This window comes from Sitophilus oryzae, unplaced genomic scaffold (assembly GCF_002938485.1).
Source record: "Sitophilus oryzae breed Bouriz unplaced genomic scaffold, Soryzae_2.0 scaffold_907_pilon_pilon, whole genome shotgun sequence".
Lineage (NCBI taxonomy): Eukaryota > Metazoa > Arthropoda > Insecta > Coleoptera > Curculionidae > Sitophilus > Sitophilus oryzae.
In genome coordinates this window covers 3,193,948-3,213,302 of record NW_022147536.1, presented here as the reverse complement: position 1 = coordinate 3,213,302, position 19,355 = coordinate 3,193,948, and the positions used below count along the sequence as shown (strand labels likewise).

General features: G+C 30.4%; 1 protein-coding gene across 2 annotated transcripts; it reads left to right on the top strand.

Annotated features, from left to right (window-relative positions):
• Nucleotides 1–455: 455 nt before the first annotated feature.
• LOC115890697 (opsin, ultraviolet-sensitive-like) lies at nucleotides 456–18,848 on the top strand. 2 transcript variants are annotated; one of them, XM_030911003.1, is made up of 6 exons: nucleotides 456–617; nucleotides 10,964–11,290; nucleotides 11,638–11,768; nucleotides 11,821–11,963; nucleotides 14,788–15,050; nucleotides 16,870–18,848. In XM_030911003.1, exons 1-6 carry the CDS (start codon nucleotides 586–588, stop codon nucleotides 17,453–17,455), a joined length of 1,482 nt encoding a protein of 493 aa, XP_030766863.1. In that variant the 5' UTR covers nucleotides 456–585; the 3' UTR covers nucleotides 17,456–18,848. The 2 variants fall into 2 exon arrangements, with proteins under 2 accessions (XP_030766863.1, XP_030766864.1); XM_030911004.1 differs by lacking the exon at nucleotides 456–617 and adding an exon at nucleotides 5,636–5,897.
• Nucleotides 18,849–19,355: the final 507 nt, after the last annotated feature.

Here is a 19,355-nt window from a genome sequence, read left to right as displayed (position 1 = left end):
CATGTTTTTTGAAACACCCTGTGGATATTTTTCAGAAAATTTCGGTTACTGTAATAAAATCTAGTCTACTTTACTTCTGTTTCTCCTACATTTACAAGTGCATTTGCAACATGTTACTTACTGCAATATCTGTCTGTTAATTTATAATATCTGGTAAAGCAGCCAGATATTTGTATTTTACGTTTTGCTTACATTTGCAACACTTTTCATCAAGACACTTAAATATTAGATTAAATGCACAAACAGCTGAATGGAAATTATTGCTCAAAACTATAACTTGTTTTTTTTTAATTGGCGGTGTATCAAATGCATATACGTAATGATAAAAATTATGCTAATTATCTTTATTTCACTTGAACTATTACTTTTTTAGTACGCTTTTTAAATAAATGTTATGGAAAGATTCCATTAAGTTTTTAGTAAACTATTAGATTATATTTATCCTCTTTCTGCGTCATATAAGTTAACGGTATTCTGAAATCGTATAACCAAGAAACAGTATATTTTGGTTTATCCTACAATTTTGCACTCAGAGCTTTAGAAGAATCGTTAGTTGTAATACAAAATGTAAATTTAAAGTTAGAAATGCTCGCTGCTCTGCAAGTTTTTGAAAACAGGTAAATCAATTTCATTTATTTGTGTAGTTTTACATAGGTATTTCTTGATATATCACAAGAATTTTATCTACTGCCATTTTTTTGATATCTAAGAAGTTGCTAAAATAAGATGGGCTTTTTCTTAAATTATATAGTCTCTCCTGCGTAACAGGTCCTTGTTTTGACAGTGACATTGTTCATAGTGATGTTGCTGAGCAACGTTAAGGTGCGTACAGACCTGACGAGACGAGAGCGAGACGAGCGCGAGACATCCCAAAGTGTGGACCGGAAAGGTCAGGAAACCTATGACCACAAAACAATTTAACTTACTAAAATATTTTGCCAGTTATAGTTAAATTAATTTCTCAGTTACTTTGTTGAATATTTTAGTCTCTACGATGCTACAGCTCTACTTAACCGACGCATGTTGGAAAGTACCATAGATTTAGTAAGAACAGATATCACATTAGACATTTTAACCCGATCAAACAATCGGAGGTTGACTACGTACTGTAAAAACCAACTGAGATCGAGAAGGCGACATTGCCACATCTCAAATTTGCGTCTATCTACTCAGTTTGATTTGCAGAAAAGGTGACTTTAAAACCTTTACCGGATATCAATAAATCTCAATTTCTTAATTAAATTAATAGTTTATTTTTAAAGAAGCATGCATAATAATATGTTATTAACCAGAGGATATATGCGTTACTATTAAAGGACATGTTTACTGTTTAATGTGCTGAAACGTCTAGAACTATTGGCAACGTCGCTGCTAGTCTTCCAGAATGAAATGAGCCGTCCGTCCCACCACCCCTCGCGACGGCCCTTGGTCCGTTATAGCGTACTACGTTTAGCATGCGGTGTGTTTGAAGTCGGAATCAAGACGAAAGTGAATTTTCAGTGTTTTTCGGTGGTTTTTGTTTTTGTTTAACGTACTTTTGAATCTGCGAATTCAGTATGGTACGACAGTGTCAAGTGTGTGGGAAAATAAGCTCAAATTACCCGAATTTGTCTTTTCACAGGTGGGTATTGTTTTCGTCATTGTACATAGGCGTCCCACAAGAGAGCTTCTCACAATCAAAATAATTTCTAATTATATTTGTAATTAATCTATTAAAACAAGAACGTAGTAACCAGTAATTGAATTATAATTCGTCTCAATGACTACCTAACTATTGTAGATCATAACAAATTTGAATATAAACGTTGCATTTGAAATTTTATTATAAGCCAGAAAGTGACATTTTTTTCTTAAAATTGCGTCATTTCTGGTCATTATATACGATATTCTAAAGGAATTTTGCTCAACAAATAAACAAAGGTGTTACCCGACCTCATCTAACGAAAAAGTGTTAATGTAGTATATTAATATGGAGTATAAATTTTACTTTTTTTTCTTTTTTTTTTAAATTTTACTTTTTTACTTTTTTTTTTTTAATTTCCAAAAAACGATACGCCACTGGCCATTAGAACAATCGAAATGCGCCTAGTTGCCGGGGTCGGAAATTTTAGATTTCTCTGTCTCTTCTGTCCTTGTTTGACACATTGGAATGTTTGATACACTACCAACGAGTATTTATGAATGAGATGTTCGGTCTATCTTTATAATGTCTTTGGAGTACACATTTCTATACTTTAACGCTCAAATTTTTTGCTTTTGGTGCACTCCTGGAAAGTGAATGTTTTTTGGTTTATATTTTGTTGATTCCGGGGTATTATTTGATTCCTATAAAAATTCATAAATAAATGTATAGTTTCTTTTTTGTAATGTCCAAATGTTGTCCGGATTTCTGAGTTCACTTGTCCGGAATTTCCAAAAGCCTTTATGGAAACCCTACATCAAATTACAAGTTAGTAACATCCTGTAACTTTAAAACGATGCAATTCTGCACCCATGTTTATAGAAAGTTTTTTTTCTATATTTTTTTTACGAGGAATCAATGCTTACTTAATATTTTGGCCAGTTAATGACATTAGACATTTTTAAAGGTTGCTATTATACTTAGATTAAGGTAAATTAATCAAATTGCGTTTATCTCGTCAAGGAGACCGTAATCGACAACATATCAAGAAACATCTTTTAATCGGCCATTAAATGGTCTACACAATTTTTCTTCACGTTTTCATACATTTCTTCACATTTCGATAAATATTCCATTGTTAACCCATATGCAGTAGTTTCTCGAAACTTTTTTAGCATTAAAATATGTCGCACTTATAGTATTTTTTACCCTCAAAATTTCATTCGAATCTCTAAAAATACTTGGAAGAAAATTATAATAGATAAATCGAAGAAAAATAAAGACTAACCCCCTGTAGCTACGAAATAATACAGAATATGACCTATCTTAATATAAAAAAATAAGTCTCATATTTAAATGAAGAATCTCCTCAAGAGAGAGGCCACATGTTTTTTGAATCACCCTGTATATTTTACACATAAATAAAAAGATATAAATCCACCAGATTTAAACACGACGGAAACTAGTTTAACAGATATTCTGTAAGTGAACATAAATTACTACGTATAAGAAAAATATTTGTTTTAAGAGATATCATCCCCGTCGCGTCAGAAATAATTGACTCTCCAGAGAGTTAAAGAATAGAACACAATAAAAGTGTCTTGCCATTAATTTATCCATGTTATAGTTCATGGAGGTACCACTACGTATACCAGAATACATTAAAGAGACGTCTGAAAATGTATGACAATTTTAATGTGTTAGAGAATTCTCTAAAAAGAATCGTAATATCCATCACTACTCTGTAGCAGATTTTCTGTTTGAGAGTTTATTTTTTTTAAATGATATAATATTTTTGCCGAGTTCTGCACAATTAAAGATACCTAATTAATATAAATGATTATTCAAAATTGTAAACTTAGTCAAATTAATCAGATTTTTTGTTGGAAGAATTTTATAATAATGATCTTTTAGGAATTATTTTTTATTTTTATTTTTTTCCAATTATCTATAATGAATTTTTATTTTCCAATTTTTCTGTTTTACGAGAATTATTGTCATCTATATCAACCCAGTAAATCATACTTATTTTTATTGTAAAATTAATTGAGATCTTTTCAGCCAATGTCCAATTTTTATTGCACATTAGAAATTTATATTTAATGACTAACGCCTATTAGTTTAAAAGGCGAAAACAAACTGTTTTATTTTCAGAACCGTGTTTCATTTTGAATAGAAGAGAAAATTATTATATCTTGTTTTAACTCATATTTTGTATACTTACCGAGACTGGTCTTGGAAAATATAGACGACACCAGACCCAGACTACTCATTAACTGCAAGACCATAGGGAGTCTACGTATTGGTCTTGCATTTGTTAATCGCCATTTGTGTATACAAAGCTATACGGGGTGCGTCTCAAAAGTGGCTCACCCCTATAACTTTTTTATTTTTTTCAGATAAAAAATGAGATTTGGTATCTTAGTATATGGCATAAATTACGATTAATTGACGTATTCAATTGTTTTCGATCACTTCCTGTTTAACCGGAGATGATTACAACTTTTGATTTTTAAATGGCACCCTCGGTATTTTTTTCGATAGAAAATGTCACTCTGAATAGAATGACATAATTATATGTCAACTTTTGACATTTTCGCATAAAAAAAATCTAGTATTTTAAATTTCAATCGAGAGTGCCATAGCTGTGTTAAAAACACTTATTTTTATCAAGAAGTCTTAGAAAAATAGATTTGTTCGTCTAATGTTTTTCGTGTCTTGTCCTAGCCGGTTAAAAGATGCTCAAATCGTATTTTTAATCATATCTCAATTTTTAGCCGACCATACCAATAGGTATGGTAGGCTATTAAAATCGGTAAAAAAAATGTTTTTTTTTTTATTTCACTCAAATGGGTTATTTGGGTCATAAATGACCTAAATACAAAATATTTTCATGGTGTCTGTCCGTCTGTAAAACGATAACTCAAAAACCGCTGAACCGATTTTAACCAAATTTGGCAGAAAAATACTGTGGCACCCGAGAATCTGGCCATTAGTTTTTGGTAGGGGTGGGGGGGTTGGGAAGGGGGTATGGGAGGGGGTTAAAAATTTTAAAAAATCGTAACTCCAAAATTACAGTAGCTAGCGAAACGCGGTTTTCAAATTAAGATTTGGAATAATATTTGCAAGAAAATTTTATAATAACATCAAAATCAGTCAAAGTCGCAGTTTTTCAGATATTAACATATTTTAGTATGGGCGGCTATACGTGCCTCCTGGCGCCAATTTTTTCAAATAGAACGAGGGTGGCTCGATACCATATTTGGAAAAAGCATTTTTTTTTTAATAATTTGTTAGGTACCAACAAAGGGTACCACACACTTGGTATTTCGAGTCAAATTTTCGTTATGAACCGTATGTTACAATTTCAAATAAACCATATGAGAAAATATCAAAAGTTGACATATGATACGTCACTCTATTCAGAGTGTCATTTTCTATCGAATTAAGTAAAAATAAATCGAGGGTGCCATTTAAAAATCAAAAGTTGTATTCATTTCTGGTAAAACAAGAAGTAACCAAAATCAATTGAATACGTTAATCGATCCTAATTTAGGTCATATACTAACATAACAAATCTCGTTTTTTCTTATCTGAAAAAATAAAAAAGTTATATGGGTGAACTACTTTTGAGGCGCACCCGGTATAATCTATTGTATTTTATGAGTGGTATGGCATTGTGTGAGGATATTCTGTAAAATATTGCTACTTAAAAAATCATAACTATTAGCGATTCGATAATTTCGGGAAATCTTTAACAAAATATTTACACTTTTTTTAATGAAAAATATATTTAACAAATCATTCATGTATTTACAAGTAGTAGTTTCATCACCCTGTACACTTCATGATAATTTTTATGCTTAATTTACCTATTTAATTACATTGAGTCTATTAAATCAATAACAGCAATTTCGAATTTTGTTATAAAAAAGTTAAAATAATTTGTAAACATTTTGGAAAATAAAATAATTAGTTTCTAGTTCATTTGCGAATAATGCTAGAGAAATGCTAGAGAACGTGTTTTTAGTAGACTATTCATTTTATTTTTAGTTTTTCTAAACAGTATGTACATTATGTTATTAAATTTTTACGACTATATTAAAGCGAATTAAAGTTTATGTAAGAAGTATGGCATTATCTCCGTTGTCCTGAGGGACCGCTTGTCCGGCAACTTTCTTTATGTAATCAGGAAAATTTCCTATAAAACAAGTATCGCAGGATGAGTAATTCAGTTTGAAAGTATTTGCCGTTAAGTGTGGGTAAATGTTTGCAGGTACTCTATGTATATTTTAAAATAAAGTTAAATTTAAGTTTTATAGATTTTACGGATAAATATAATTTATATTTCTAAAATAATTAATATTACTTAGTAAAATAATATAAATACTAAATAAGGACTTTTTGTCAAAAATTTTTGTAGATTTTACGGGTAAATGAATTTTATATTTCTAAAATAATTAATATTAGTAGAATAATATAAATACCAAAGAAGACTTTTACGAACACAGGTTTATTAGAAACTCATATACAGGGTGGCGCCCCCCATACGCCGCGGAAGCTCCAAGGAGAAGGTAGTTTATATCGAAATGAAATTTTGGCAGCTTATGTAGGTTAACTGAAAGCATTTTATAAAAATATATAGAATTATACAGGGTGTCCCCAAAACAAGTTACAAATCAAAATTGTGTTTTTTTCTAATGGAACATCCTATATATTAAGATTGATTTTCGGATTCTAGGAAAAAAGTAAAGGTGAGTTTTATTAAACAAGCATATATACCTAAAATCTAAGGATTTTGAAATATTTCACATTTTGTGAACATGAAGATGAGTAAATTTTAAATTTCGATAACAACTACCCAAATTTAAGTTGACCTTGTATAGCCTGATAATTAATTACAGTAACTATTATATATTAAACCAAATTGAAATTTGTCCTGAAAAATTATACAGGGTCAGTCGAAATTAATATAAAACATTAGTCGCTTTTAAAAGCCAGTTACTCCTTTATTTTAAATGGAACACCCAGTATATTTTTCCGGTATTCAATGGGGAATTTATATATCTTCAAATTATTATTAAGGTTGCCTACCCCTCAGACAAAGATTTTCCTAGATATTTTAATTTTTATGATTTTGATGATGTGGCTGTGTGATATACATTTTGTTAATTTAACAAAAATTAAAGATTGTAGAGTAAAATATTCAAGGGTAATAAAAAGATACACGTTTAACACATATTTTAATTATTACAGAATTAAAACTAGATATAAACCTAAAATTATGTGACAAAAATTAGCTAGATGAAATCAAATGCTCAAAATGCTGTTCCTGTTAACTGCATAAAATATTGTCTTTAACATAACGCCATAAAAAACAGACTAGATATTTAAGTATTCTATTAACATAGCTATTAATTCACTCTGATGTAGGATAAGTTTGGTTTGGTTTGGTTTAGTTATTTTTGTTTTGTTTTAACTGGCACAAAATGATAACTAGTTGTTAAAGTTGGACTAATTAGATAGCTGTGTTAAAGTAACGTCAGATATATCACAGCCACCTAGATTTTATCAAATAATCAAGATCTACTCAGATAAAATCATGTAAATGAAAATATCTAAGAAAATATTATTTTGAGGGGTAGGCAACCTTAATAGAATTTTAAAGAGACATTAATTCTCCCTTGAATATCAAGTTGCAAAACTCGCCTTATCCTAAAAACGTTGATTTCAGGGTCCACTATTAATGTATATTATTAGGCATTTTTTAAAATGGATAAGGGGAGTTTTGCAACTTGACGCCTCAATTATAGTTCTTAACACTTTTAGTATAATTTTTTAATAAATTTTTCGTATACTTGCTATTTAAAACCGCGTATTTTTATATACCAGTTTACGATATTCTCCGATGATGGCAGCACCGGCGGAAATGCACCAAACCTATCCGATTGGAAACCTTTTTTATTCTTTGTTTTGAAGTTATTGTTTTTTTATGATAATTTTTGCATTGTGATGCAAAGTGAAATGTTTTGATGCATTGTGTTGAACTAATATTTTAAATTTATATTAAATACACTATAAAAATGGATATTTTTAGTCATTTTATTTTATTCAGCGTCAAAATAAGGTGAATGTATCCAGTTGTCTTGACTTATAATACCTACCTAAACTCAATAGTTAATGAATTATTTATCTGTTAATATTTTCTCCTTACTAAAATCCTGTTTCTTTTAAGAATATGGGTTATTAACATAATAATATCATGCCATGATAGATGGTGTCACAATATCCTCGTTTGAAGAGTTTATTCGGTCTATAATGATTGTTTACAATTACCGTCAATGAATGAATGATATTTTAATTATCACTGAATTTTTCGACATCGGGTGATCATGGCTAGTTATGATCGGTGAATTACTTATATATTTTTAGAAAATAGCAATTTTCTATTAGCAATTTTTCATTAGCAGTGATAAAAGGTTAACACTGTCAATATTTCAATCTAACTATACAGGGTGTCCCAGAAATAAGTGCAAGTATTTTAAGGGATTGGAATAAAAGAAACATATTTTCTCTTTATCGTTTTTAATAAGTCCAAAATAACGGAGTTATTTTACTTTGAAAATTTCAAAAAAAAAATTGCTAAAATTTTGAGAATCACTGGATCTTTTCTGGATTTTCTTTCTTATAAATCTAATCTAATACCTACTAACATATGTTGCCATATTATCAAGAAATTATGTTTTTTAACTAAAAACTAAAATATTTTACACAAAATATTTCAAAAAATTTCGAATTTAAAAAAACTTTTCCCTAAAAAAACCTTATAGGCGTGTTTCTGGGGTTGAACTATACTACCAGTTAAAATACTTATACTTATTTCTTGGACACCCTGTATACAAAGCTCTCCTTAAGTTTTGATTCCGAATAAAATAAAAAAGTTTTGTTTATTTAAAATAGTTTATAGTTTTTGAATGCCACTTTTATTAACTTTCTCTAAAAAAATTAGTAGATAGATTAAAACTTTTCAAAACATAGGCAGCACAAATTTGTAAAAAATGCATTTTTTGCTCTGCCAATGTCATTTTTGATATAATAAAAATAAAGAGGGATATCTCAGAATTACCATTATTCTCAGAATTACCATTATGAAGAAGAATTGGAATCTTGGAATATATTTACAAAATCATATTTTTCTGTTAAAGTTACATGAAATAAATTAAGTTCATAAAGAATAATTCCTAATAAAATATTTTTCATTGCTTTTTCATTACTGTCTATCAGTAAATATTTGTAAAAAATTAAAAAATTAAATTGTTAGGATACAAAACTTGTTGCAATAGCTTACAGAAAAGAAAACCTTTAACCCCAGACATTATTTTTCTTTGTTATGTCATGGATCCTCTCATTGGACAGACTATACCTTGATTATGTTAGTCCCAAATTTTTGTTTTCCATAGGACATTGCAACAAGGCGGTCATGGGCATCAGCAGGGGATGTAAAAAGGCGTGTGCACTAGCACCTGCCAGGGACACTAAAAACATCTTTGTTTTACAAACTCAACTTAAAAAAATTGTATATCTTTTTAGCCGACCATACCGACAGGCAGGGTTGGCATGATTTAAATCAAATGATTTAAATCATGATTTAAATCGTGATTTAAATCAAGTGATTTTTTTTAATTTTAATCATGTGATTTAAATAAAAAAAAATAATTTTAGTGAAACTTTATTATAAATCAAAAAATAACTGTAAAAGTTATAAAAATGTGTCCTAGAAAACTATAAAAAAAATATTTCTATTAAAGATATAACAGATAATACATCGAAAAGTAATTGTAAATGTTATAAAACTATATAAAAATATCTATTCATGAATAATGAACCCATTAGATCGCTAAGCGCAGGGATTTATTTTAAAATTTATGTATAAGTGACAAAAATTCGCTGTTTGAATAAATATCATTCGCAGTCAAGTGCCAGATCTAGGTTCTTCTGATATAGAGACTATATCTTCATTCCCGAGAATTTATAATCGTTGTCTGGAAATATGTTGTTTTATATTTTTTTTTGAAACGGTTGTATTTTTCCAAATTCTTACCGACATTTTGATCTGCAGTAAGTATTTTACACTTTGACATTAGATAATACTAATTTCATTCTCGACTTAGATTATTTCCGAACAATATTGTATTGTTTTATTAGGAGTAAAAATTATACTTTTTTTGATGATGCTGTACCTTTGAAGGACCATCGTAAAGCTATTCCGACGTTACAAGGAAGCACAAAAAGTACATTTTTACTCCGAATAGAACATACATACTATTTTTTTTTAAAGATTACAAATCATTTTTTATCAATTTCAAACATTGCAATTAATATAAACAGTAATCGAGCAACAATATGTACACTCGTTGAATTTGACACTTAATATAAGTTTAATAATATATTTTTGTACTTTTGTGCTTAGGCGTAACAGTACTTTACTTTTATGCCTAGGGGTTAAAATGACATAAAAATAAACCTTTTGAGACGTTTGAAAAAAAATCTTTTGATCTGAAGCGAGCGACTTTTTTGCGAAATATATTGGTGGCCGATGTGGAAAAATGACAAACGCACTGTAGAATTGTTAATGTTATCGATATCGGGCAGTGTTATAAAGATTTACCCATTTAGGATAGAACCTTAATTGGAAATAAGTCCTAGTCATTCGGAAATCCGATTTAAATATTGTTTTGAATTAAATTCAAAAAAATCTGATTTTTTTTATTTTTTTAAAAAAATCATGATTTTTTCCAACCCTGCCGACAGGTATGGTAGGCTATTAAGATCGGCAAAAAAAGTTTTTTTAATTTCACTCAAAATGAGTTATTTGGGTCATAAATGACCTAAATACAAAATATTTTCATGGTGTCTGTCTGTCTGTCTATTCATCTGTCTGTCTGTCCGTCTGTAACACGATAAATCAAAAACCGCTAAACCGATTTTAACCAAATTTGGCACAAAAATACTGTGGCACCCGAGAATCTAGCCATTAGATTTTGGTGGGGTGGGGGGTTGTTAAGGGGTTATGGGAGGGGGTTAAAAATTTTAAAAAATCGTAACTCCAAAATTACAGTGGCTAGCGAAACGCGGTTTTCAATTTAAGATTAGGAATAATATTTGCAACAAAATTTGTAATAACATCAACATCAGTCAAAGTCGCAGTTTTTGAGATATAGAAAAATATCAAGTATGGGCGGCTATACGTGCCTCCCGGCGCCAATTTTTTTTGTTCAAGATAACTTGAGTTACTAATTCATTTGTTTTTTAATTAATACTAATATATTAGTTCGTTTCTAGATTATCCTACATCCATGAAAATATACTTCTTGTTAAAATGGGACTTGTTTCTGATGCTGGTTTCAATATATCCATCTCAAAATCTAGAAACGAGTTAGGTGACAATACGACAATTGACAGAATTATAGAAGAGTTTAAAAGCAAATGGGAAGTAAAAGAATGGACGAGACATTTCTTTACCGAAGATCATTTGACAGATATTAATATACACTGGTTAAAATTCGATGCACCAAAGAAGTCGAGCTTTATTATTTTGGCCGTTCTGTATATTATTGTGATGGTCTTGGGTTTATTCGGAAATTATCTGGTTGTATTTCTATTTATGAGGTAAGAGATGATTTTCAAAAACATAGTAATAGATTTGAAGTCCTAAAAATCAATTCAGATTTCAATCTTTGACAGATAGTTATTATTAATTTTGCTTAACGTCATATATTTTGCTGTTGTTAAAGTATCACATTTTTCGATAACTATTTTATACTCTTTACGTAGCATTGAACTAAATAAATGTGCTTTTTTTAAATTTTAATATATAATAAGCAAATATATGACGTTAATTAAAAATTCTATCAATAAAAATCTATTAAAGAATGAAAACGAAACTATAATATAGTTTAGTTTGTCCACTAAAAAATTGTCCACCATTAACAATCATTAGAAATTTGTATTTTTAGGAATAAGTCTTTAAGGACTCCAGCCAACACCTTATTAGTGAATTTAGCTGTCAGTGATGGTTTGATGATGTCAAAAATGCCGATATTTATTTATAATAGCTTTAACAGGGGACCTGCTCTTGGAGACTTAGGTAAACTCATTTGAAATATACACATAATTTGCTTTATTTATTCAATTTCTAGCTTGTAGACTCTATGGTTTTATTGGTGGACTAAGCGGAACTGCGTCGATAGTAACTCTAGCAGCCATCTCATTCGACAGATATTTTGTGATTGCATATCCATTGAGTAGAAAATATGCTGATATTCGTATTAAAACATCTGTGGTAAGTTATGCTCACATAAGCCTAACCTAACCACACATAGGCTCTTTCATAATAATTTATTCATTGGTGCAAATTAAATATTGGGGCATTTTTGTAACCACTAAATTTAAATCTAAAATATTTTGTTATTTATTTTGTATCATTTTTATTTCATATTTTACCAAAAAGTTTGTCTGTGGCTATAAAGAACCTATTGTGGATTAAGTATATTAGTTTTTTATCCTCGATATCAAAACATTTGTAGTAATATCTAAAGGCGACATGCGACATGTTACGATGATTACCATTAAATTCATTAAACTAAGTTTTATTGAACAACTCAAACCTTATCCTGTTCTCAATTGACTAGGAGTATATGACGTGCTCCATAGTTTCTTCACTTATCCTGCAGAATCTGCACGCATTCTGCACCATTTCTGCCAGAATTCAGGTTGGACCTAATCCAAGCCCACCAAGGGATAGAAGACAATGAAAAAATAAACGATCTAGCTAGAAAAGGAGCAAACTTTTGTTAAATTTTCTTGGCTTCTTTATGGTCCATGTTTCTATAGCTTGTAGGTATCTCAAGTACTTATATTTCTCTACCTTCTCCATGCCCTCTTTAATTCCCTATTTCTGAGATACAATACAGGGTGTTTAAAAAATAGTATATCTAATTCGGTGGGTGATTCTACCTCTTCTTCTTCTTGCGGTGCCGTGCCTGTCTTCAGGCGTTGGCGATCTCCATGACTATTTCGTGGAAGAGTTCTCTATCTTCTGCTGCATGAAACAGCCTCTCCACCCCCAGACCGGTCCAGTTCCGTATCTTGTTGATAAAATAATTAGAAAACGTAGGTATAGGTTAATGATTTCTGAAAATTCGACTCTTCAAGTGGAGAAAGACACGTCAAAATATTTTTCAATACCGTTTGATAGACAGTTATCCTGTGGTCTAAAAGGAATTTTTAAGAATGTCAATTATAAACTTGTGTATAGTGCTAATAATAAATTACAACAATTATTAGGTAATCCAAAGGATAAAACACCTCTACTGGAAAGGTCGGGTATTTATGAAATTTCTTGTAAAGATTGTAATCAGAAATATGTTGGGCAAACTAGAAGATCAATATTAATTAGATTTAAAGAACATTTAGCTCAGATAAGATATAGTAGACCTGACAAATCTTGCGTTGCCGAACATGTTGTTGATAAAAAACATTGTATAGATCTTAATTACTTAAACAAGTCTGAAATTATAGGCAATTAGATGCATATGAAAGCATCAGAATTAATAAATATAAAGATAGTATGAACAGAGACAACGGTCCAATTCCTTCAAGTTCTTTGTTCCTACGACTCTAGTGGCGGAAATCTAACTGTTACGCTCGGTGGGTTCTGACTCGGTTGGCTAGATCTTGACACGCCCACTCTGTGCCCACTGAGCGAGTATATACACGCTCCAATTGTATATTGTATTTTAGTTTATAATCATTTGCTGATGATGCTAACATGGTTAGCGAAACGCGTGTCCAGTGTAAAAGTAAAAGTGTTTTGGTGAATTGTGGTGATTTAGTGTTTTATTTTGCTCCGTATATTTCTGAGCCATGATAGTTTCTTTCGACCTACCCATCTTCAACCTTCGACTTTTTCTTGAATAATCAAACGAGGAATATAATATTTAGTGCCACGCATTATGTGTCCGAAGTAGCTAACTTTTCTGGCCTTGATGGTGGTTAACAGTTCCAGATCTTTGTTCAGCCGTACAAGAACTTCCTCGTTGCTTGTATGTTCGGTCCAAGAACTCTTAAGGATTCTCCGGTAGCACCACATTTCAAGGGCTTCTATTTTATTTATATTCTCGATTTTTAGCGTCCATGTCTCGCATCCGTAAAGAAGAGTGGACCATATGTAACAACGTAGTGTTCGCAATCGGGTTTGCAGTGACAGGTTTCTATTAGTGATTCTACATCAGTTGAAATTAAAACAAAAGGTTCCTATGAACATATGGCCTCAAATTCTTCCCGAAGGAGTTACAGCCCTCGAAAGGTTAAATAAAAATAATATATTTTGTTTATTTTTAAGAACATTAGAAACCATTTTTTTCTGAAAATTGGTTCCCTTGCACACATTTTAATGCCAAAGCGAATGGCGGTCATGTAAAATGTAAAGAACACTGTCTCCAAACTACTGGCTCCTCAATGAGCACTTCAGTAGATTGAAGCTAAGAAACAACGACGAATGCAGATATCTGGGGTAAATGGTAGACGACAACCGTTCGTGTCATAAAATTTGGTACAACTGATATTGGAGATGGAGAACTAACCTCTGTAAAATCGTCTCAGATACTGCCTTTTGTCAAACTCATACAGTCTACATTCTACATGATCTTGATATTTTCTATTTCGCCCTTTAACAGGTATAGTCTCTAGTATTGGTTCTTTCAAGAATGACGCACCTCAATCATTTGTTGATCGTAGTAATATGGTTATGGTTAGGAAAACGTTTGTTCTAAAATAAAATAGTTCATTTTGTAGATTTGTGTATTTTATATTTTAAGCCAAATGTTTCACTTTGAATTCAATTTTTCAAAACTTTAAAATTTTGACATGACTGTTGTAAGATTTAAGTAAATTTTTGGACCTAATTTGAGTCAGGCATTGGTAATACTTTTTGGTTTGAGTCAGCAATATCAGAATTTTTTATAACATTTTGAAACTTGAGCTAGATTTATGTTTTTTGATTAGAGACAGTTACAGTTACTCTAAGAGTATTGATCTGAGTCATGTACAAAATCGAGATTTAGGTAGCTTAATAGTTTAACAGTGTTTTGTTTTTTCATTTTCAGATTGGATCTTGGATATACGCCACTGTTTTTTCATCAATCCAACTTTTCGATATAGGACTTGGCAAGTACCAATACGAGGGATATTTAGTCAGTTGCAGTTTCGACTACCTAACAGACAACTCAGCTATAAAAATCTTCATTATCGTCTTTTGCGTCGCCGCTTGGGTTTTACCATTTCATTTGATCACGTTTAGTTACATAAAAATTCTGCAGGTGGTGGTACAAAAGTCATTTGGGTCACCAACTAAGAAAGAATCTTTTAGGTAAGAATGAAGTATTGAATTGAAAGACTAAGAAAGGGTATATTACTCGGTATATTAGCAAACTTGCAGGGATTGCTATTTCTGAAGTCGCTTCCTTAAACAATAATCTCTTTGTAATTCAAGTTTCAGGACAATATTATTTTGTTTTCTTATATATTGGCTTACCTCTTAGTTACATCTCTTAATTTTTTTACATATTAGAATCATTAGCGTAGCTAGCAATTCATCCTGGGCAGGGCCTGGGGCTGAGCCCTGAGGGGCCTAGGTCTTTTGTTTTTTAAAAAATGAAGAATAATTTTAAAAACACGTTTTTTGAATAAAACGTTTACATGAATTTCTCTATCAGTAAATTTCATAGACTTGGTTATCAAACCGTGTTCCCGTAGATTACTTAAATACCTACAAATTTTCTAAAAAAATAAAAATTAACACATTTTTTAAACACAACAAAATAATATTAACTAAACAAAACTAGAAAACGTAATTTTTAGTACATCACAAGCAAATATAAATTAATACGTAGCTTAAAATTAATATATAAATTAAGAGTCATAATTCAAGATTTCTCTGGGGGGTGCCCAGCAGTACCTGGAGGGGCCTGGCTCCCCCGGGCACTCCTGTAGTTACGCCAATGATTAGAATAGAATTTAAAAATCTCTTTCCTCCACAAATTTATAATTTTTTTTACAAAGCAACGTAGAACAGTTTTATTGTAATTGTTATGGAACGATCAACAATGATTGAAATAAGTTGGCAACAAATTTAAGAAATTCGAATATTTATCGGCCAGAAATTAAATAATATGATTAATTTTCTGACGATATTTAAATTTGTTTTCAATTAATCAAAACAAGGTGAGAAATAAATGGATCTAATCTCGATTTCATATACCGGGTGCGTCTCAAAAGTGGCTCATCCCTATAATATTTTTATTTTTTCAGATAAATAAACGAGATTTGGTATGTTAGTATATAACATAAATTAGGATTAATTGAAGTATTCAGTTGTTTTTGATCACTTCCTGTTTCACCGGAAACGACTCCAACTTTTGATTTTTAAATGACACCCTCGGTGTGTTTTTACATTATTCGACAGGAAATGACACTCTGAATAGAATGGCGTAGCATATGTCAATTTTTGACATTTTCACATATGGTTTATTTGAAATTATAACATGCGGTTCATAATGACAGTTTGACTCGAAATACCAAGTGTGTGGTACCAAATTATTCGTAAAAAATGTTTTTTCCAAATATGCTAATGAGCCACCATTCCATTTGAAAAAAATAGAGATATGAAATACGATTTGGGCATCTTATAACGGGCCCGGACAAGACACGAAAATCATTAGACGATCAAATCTATTTTTCCAAGGCACCTTGATTAAATATTAGTGTTTTTAACACATCCATGGCACTATAGATTGAAATTTAAAATACAATACATAGTCAAAAGTTGACATATGATATGTCATTCTATTCAGAATGTAATTTTCTATCGAATAAAGTAAAAATATACCGGGTGTGCCATTTGAAAATCAAAAGTTGCAGTCATTTCCGGTGAAACAGAAAGTGAACAAAAACAATTGAATACGTCAATCAATAATAATTTATGTCTTATACTAACATACCAAATCTCGTTTTTTATCTAAAAAAACATAAAAAAGTTATATGGCTGAGCCACTTTTGAGACGCACCCGGTATAACAAAGTGAAAACAAAAAAATCCTCTAACACGATATTGCTAACTATTTCAATTATTGTTGATGACTCCGCACAATTTACATTTTGAATATTATACCTATGTTTGGCAATTTTCAGACATGTCAGGGAAGAAACCAGAAGGAAACAAGAAATCAAACTAGCTCTAACTATTCTAGCTATGATATTTCTTTGGGTTTTCTCCTGGACGCCATATTCAGTAATATCTCTGTTAGGTATATCTGGCAACAAACAACTAATAACACCTATATCCTCCATGATACCAGCTTTATTTTGCAAAACTGCCAGTGCCATCGACCCATACGTCTACGCTATTTCCCATCCAAAATTCAGGGAACAAATCTTAAAACTCTTTTCCAAAAAAGACACCATGAAAAAACGTCAAAAAGTTTGGTATTCTAGAAGTAGTAAACGAACTCAAGTACAGTCAAGGGATACCAGTATTGATAATGTCGAAGAGGAGTTTATAGATGTTGAGGTACATCGTTCTGAACAAAAACGAATATGTTCTGGGAAAGCCATGAATGAAGAGGAGTTAAAACGTCACGAATGTGACTTTGAACCACCAAACTCGTCGTATATGTTGTGCTTTAAGCCGAGTTTTAGTAATAGGCCTTCTAGTTTGAGGAAATTGTCGAGAAGATTTTCAACGTTTAATACACAAAAATGTAGTGAAGAAGAGTAGTGTAATGTAGTAAAGTAGGATAATAAATGTATATATTTAATATTACCTAAGCAACAAAATGGCGATTTGTAGGGATTCGTAATGTAGGGAAATGTTGAAGTAGTTGGCACTATGTGAACTATTTTATAAGTGTCGTTTTTGAACAAGTATCCATGTAGAAAGTATTTTTAAAAAGACAATAAGATGTTTAAAAATATATTCTTAATTTCAATGATAAACCAAGGGGCATAATATGTATACGGAAAAATGGTTTTGATCACGATTACATCCGCCATTTTAAAAAATGTATCTGCAAAAAATATTATAAATTAGTCATATAACAAAATAAGATCTAAACATAATTTCATACTTATTTAAAAAAATTGTGTTCTTAGAAGATGTCATGTTTAAATCACCCTGTATACCAATTATGTTCCGCATTGAATTAAATGTTAGAAAAAATATTTTTTAGAATTTACTTTTAAAATTGAATTTTTTTTATATTATATACATATGTATTAGATAATTATAGATAATGTTCTTAAACATTTTGTACATTCTTATATTTAAATGTGAATTTAGAACACAAAGGTAGTAAAAAGTAAGCGAATTAAATAATGTTCTCTATAGAAGGAAGTACCGTATAATCGAAAAAATACGCCGTCCAGTTGGCTTGGAAATGACGATCGTAGACATTCCCGATATAAAAAATTTACATATAAAATGACAGCGATCTTTATTTCATAGCATCGCTTTTTTTTGATCATACGGTATTTAGTGTTTAGTTATTTATTATTATTTATTTATTAGAATAACATAATATTATTTTGTAGTATTTGACATTATTTCTATAAAAATATATATTAAGTCGAAATCTTTAGTGTTGCCACAATATTATATACTTTTTTGATAAAATAAATATAAAAACATTTTTAATTTCAAAGATATAGGTACGGAATAAATATCTTGAAATTCTAGAATAGCTTTTTGAAAGTATATACCTACTTTCTTATAGTTTTATACTTTCTTTCTTTTTTGATAAATATTAAAATATTCTTCAAGTATCGTAGATTGAATTAAATTTTGACAAAAATATAGGTACATATTTTTAGAATGTGATGAAAGACATCAGAGAAAATGCTGCGGATATGTTAATTAAGTCATAGCTTCGTACTAATAAGTATTGATGGTATTGATATTTCATACTACAGTATGTAAAATTAAAAAAAAAAAAAATTAAATTATGCGATATAACATGTTTATTGTTTATGCTGTGAAGTAAATTCATTGTTATATTAGATTTTTCTCATTAATTCATGAATGAAAATCTAGATGACCAATTAATGTACCTACGACTAGTTAATATCAACTACTCTTAATAATGTAGATATTCCATAATTTATTTCACACAATTTTGCACTTCACTTACTGCTTCCTTATAAAATGTAATACATTCGTGAATAAGTTTGCTAGTGTCTGTGTTTTGATGTACCATTATCGTTAATTTCTTAGAAGTATTTATGTAAGACTATATTTTTATAGCATGATTCAAGATATAAACAATGTTGCTGTGACAAAAATGAAATGACTTGAACTTCAAAAACACATGTTCAGTGGCATAGTGTTTGAAATCTTCTACAATTTTAAAATTTAGCACTTTTGACATTTGAAAAAATCATTTATGGCTATATTTTATTACTCACACTTCGCCACTTCGTCCCTTCGCTTCGTTACTTCGCTTCGTCCCTTCACTTCGTTCCTTCGTCCCTTCGCTTCGTCGTTCCTTCGTCCACTCGTTTCGTCGACGCCGAGGCCTCGTTTCGTCGATGCATGTTTATTTGGAAATATCTAGTAATCCGGAAATTTTTTGAAAAATCCGAAGGGCATAATTTTTATTTTATAAAACTGCAATTCTTCGTCA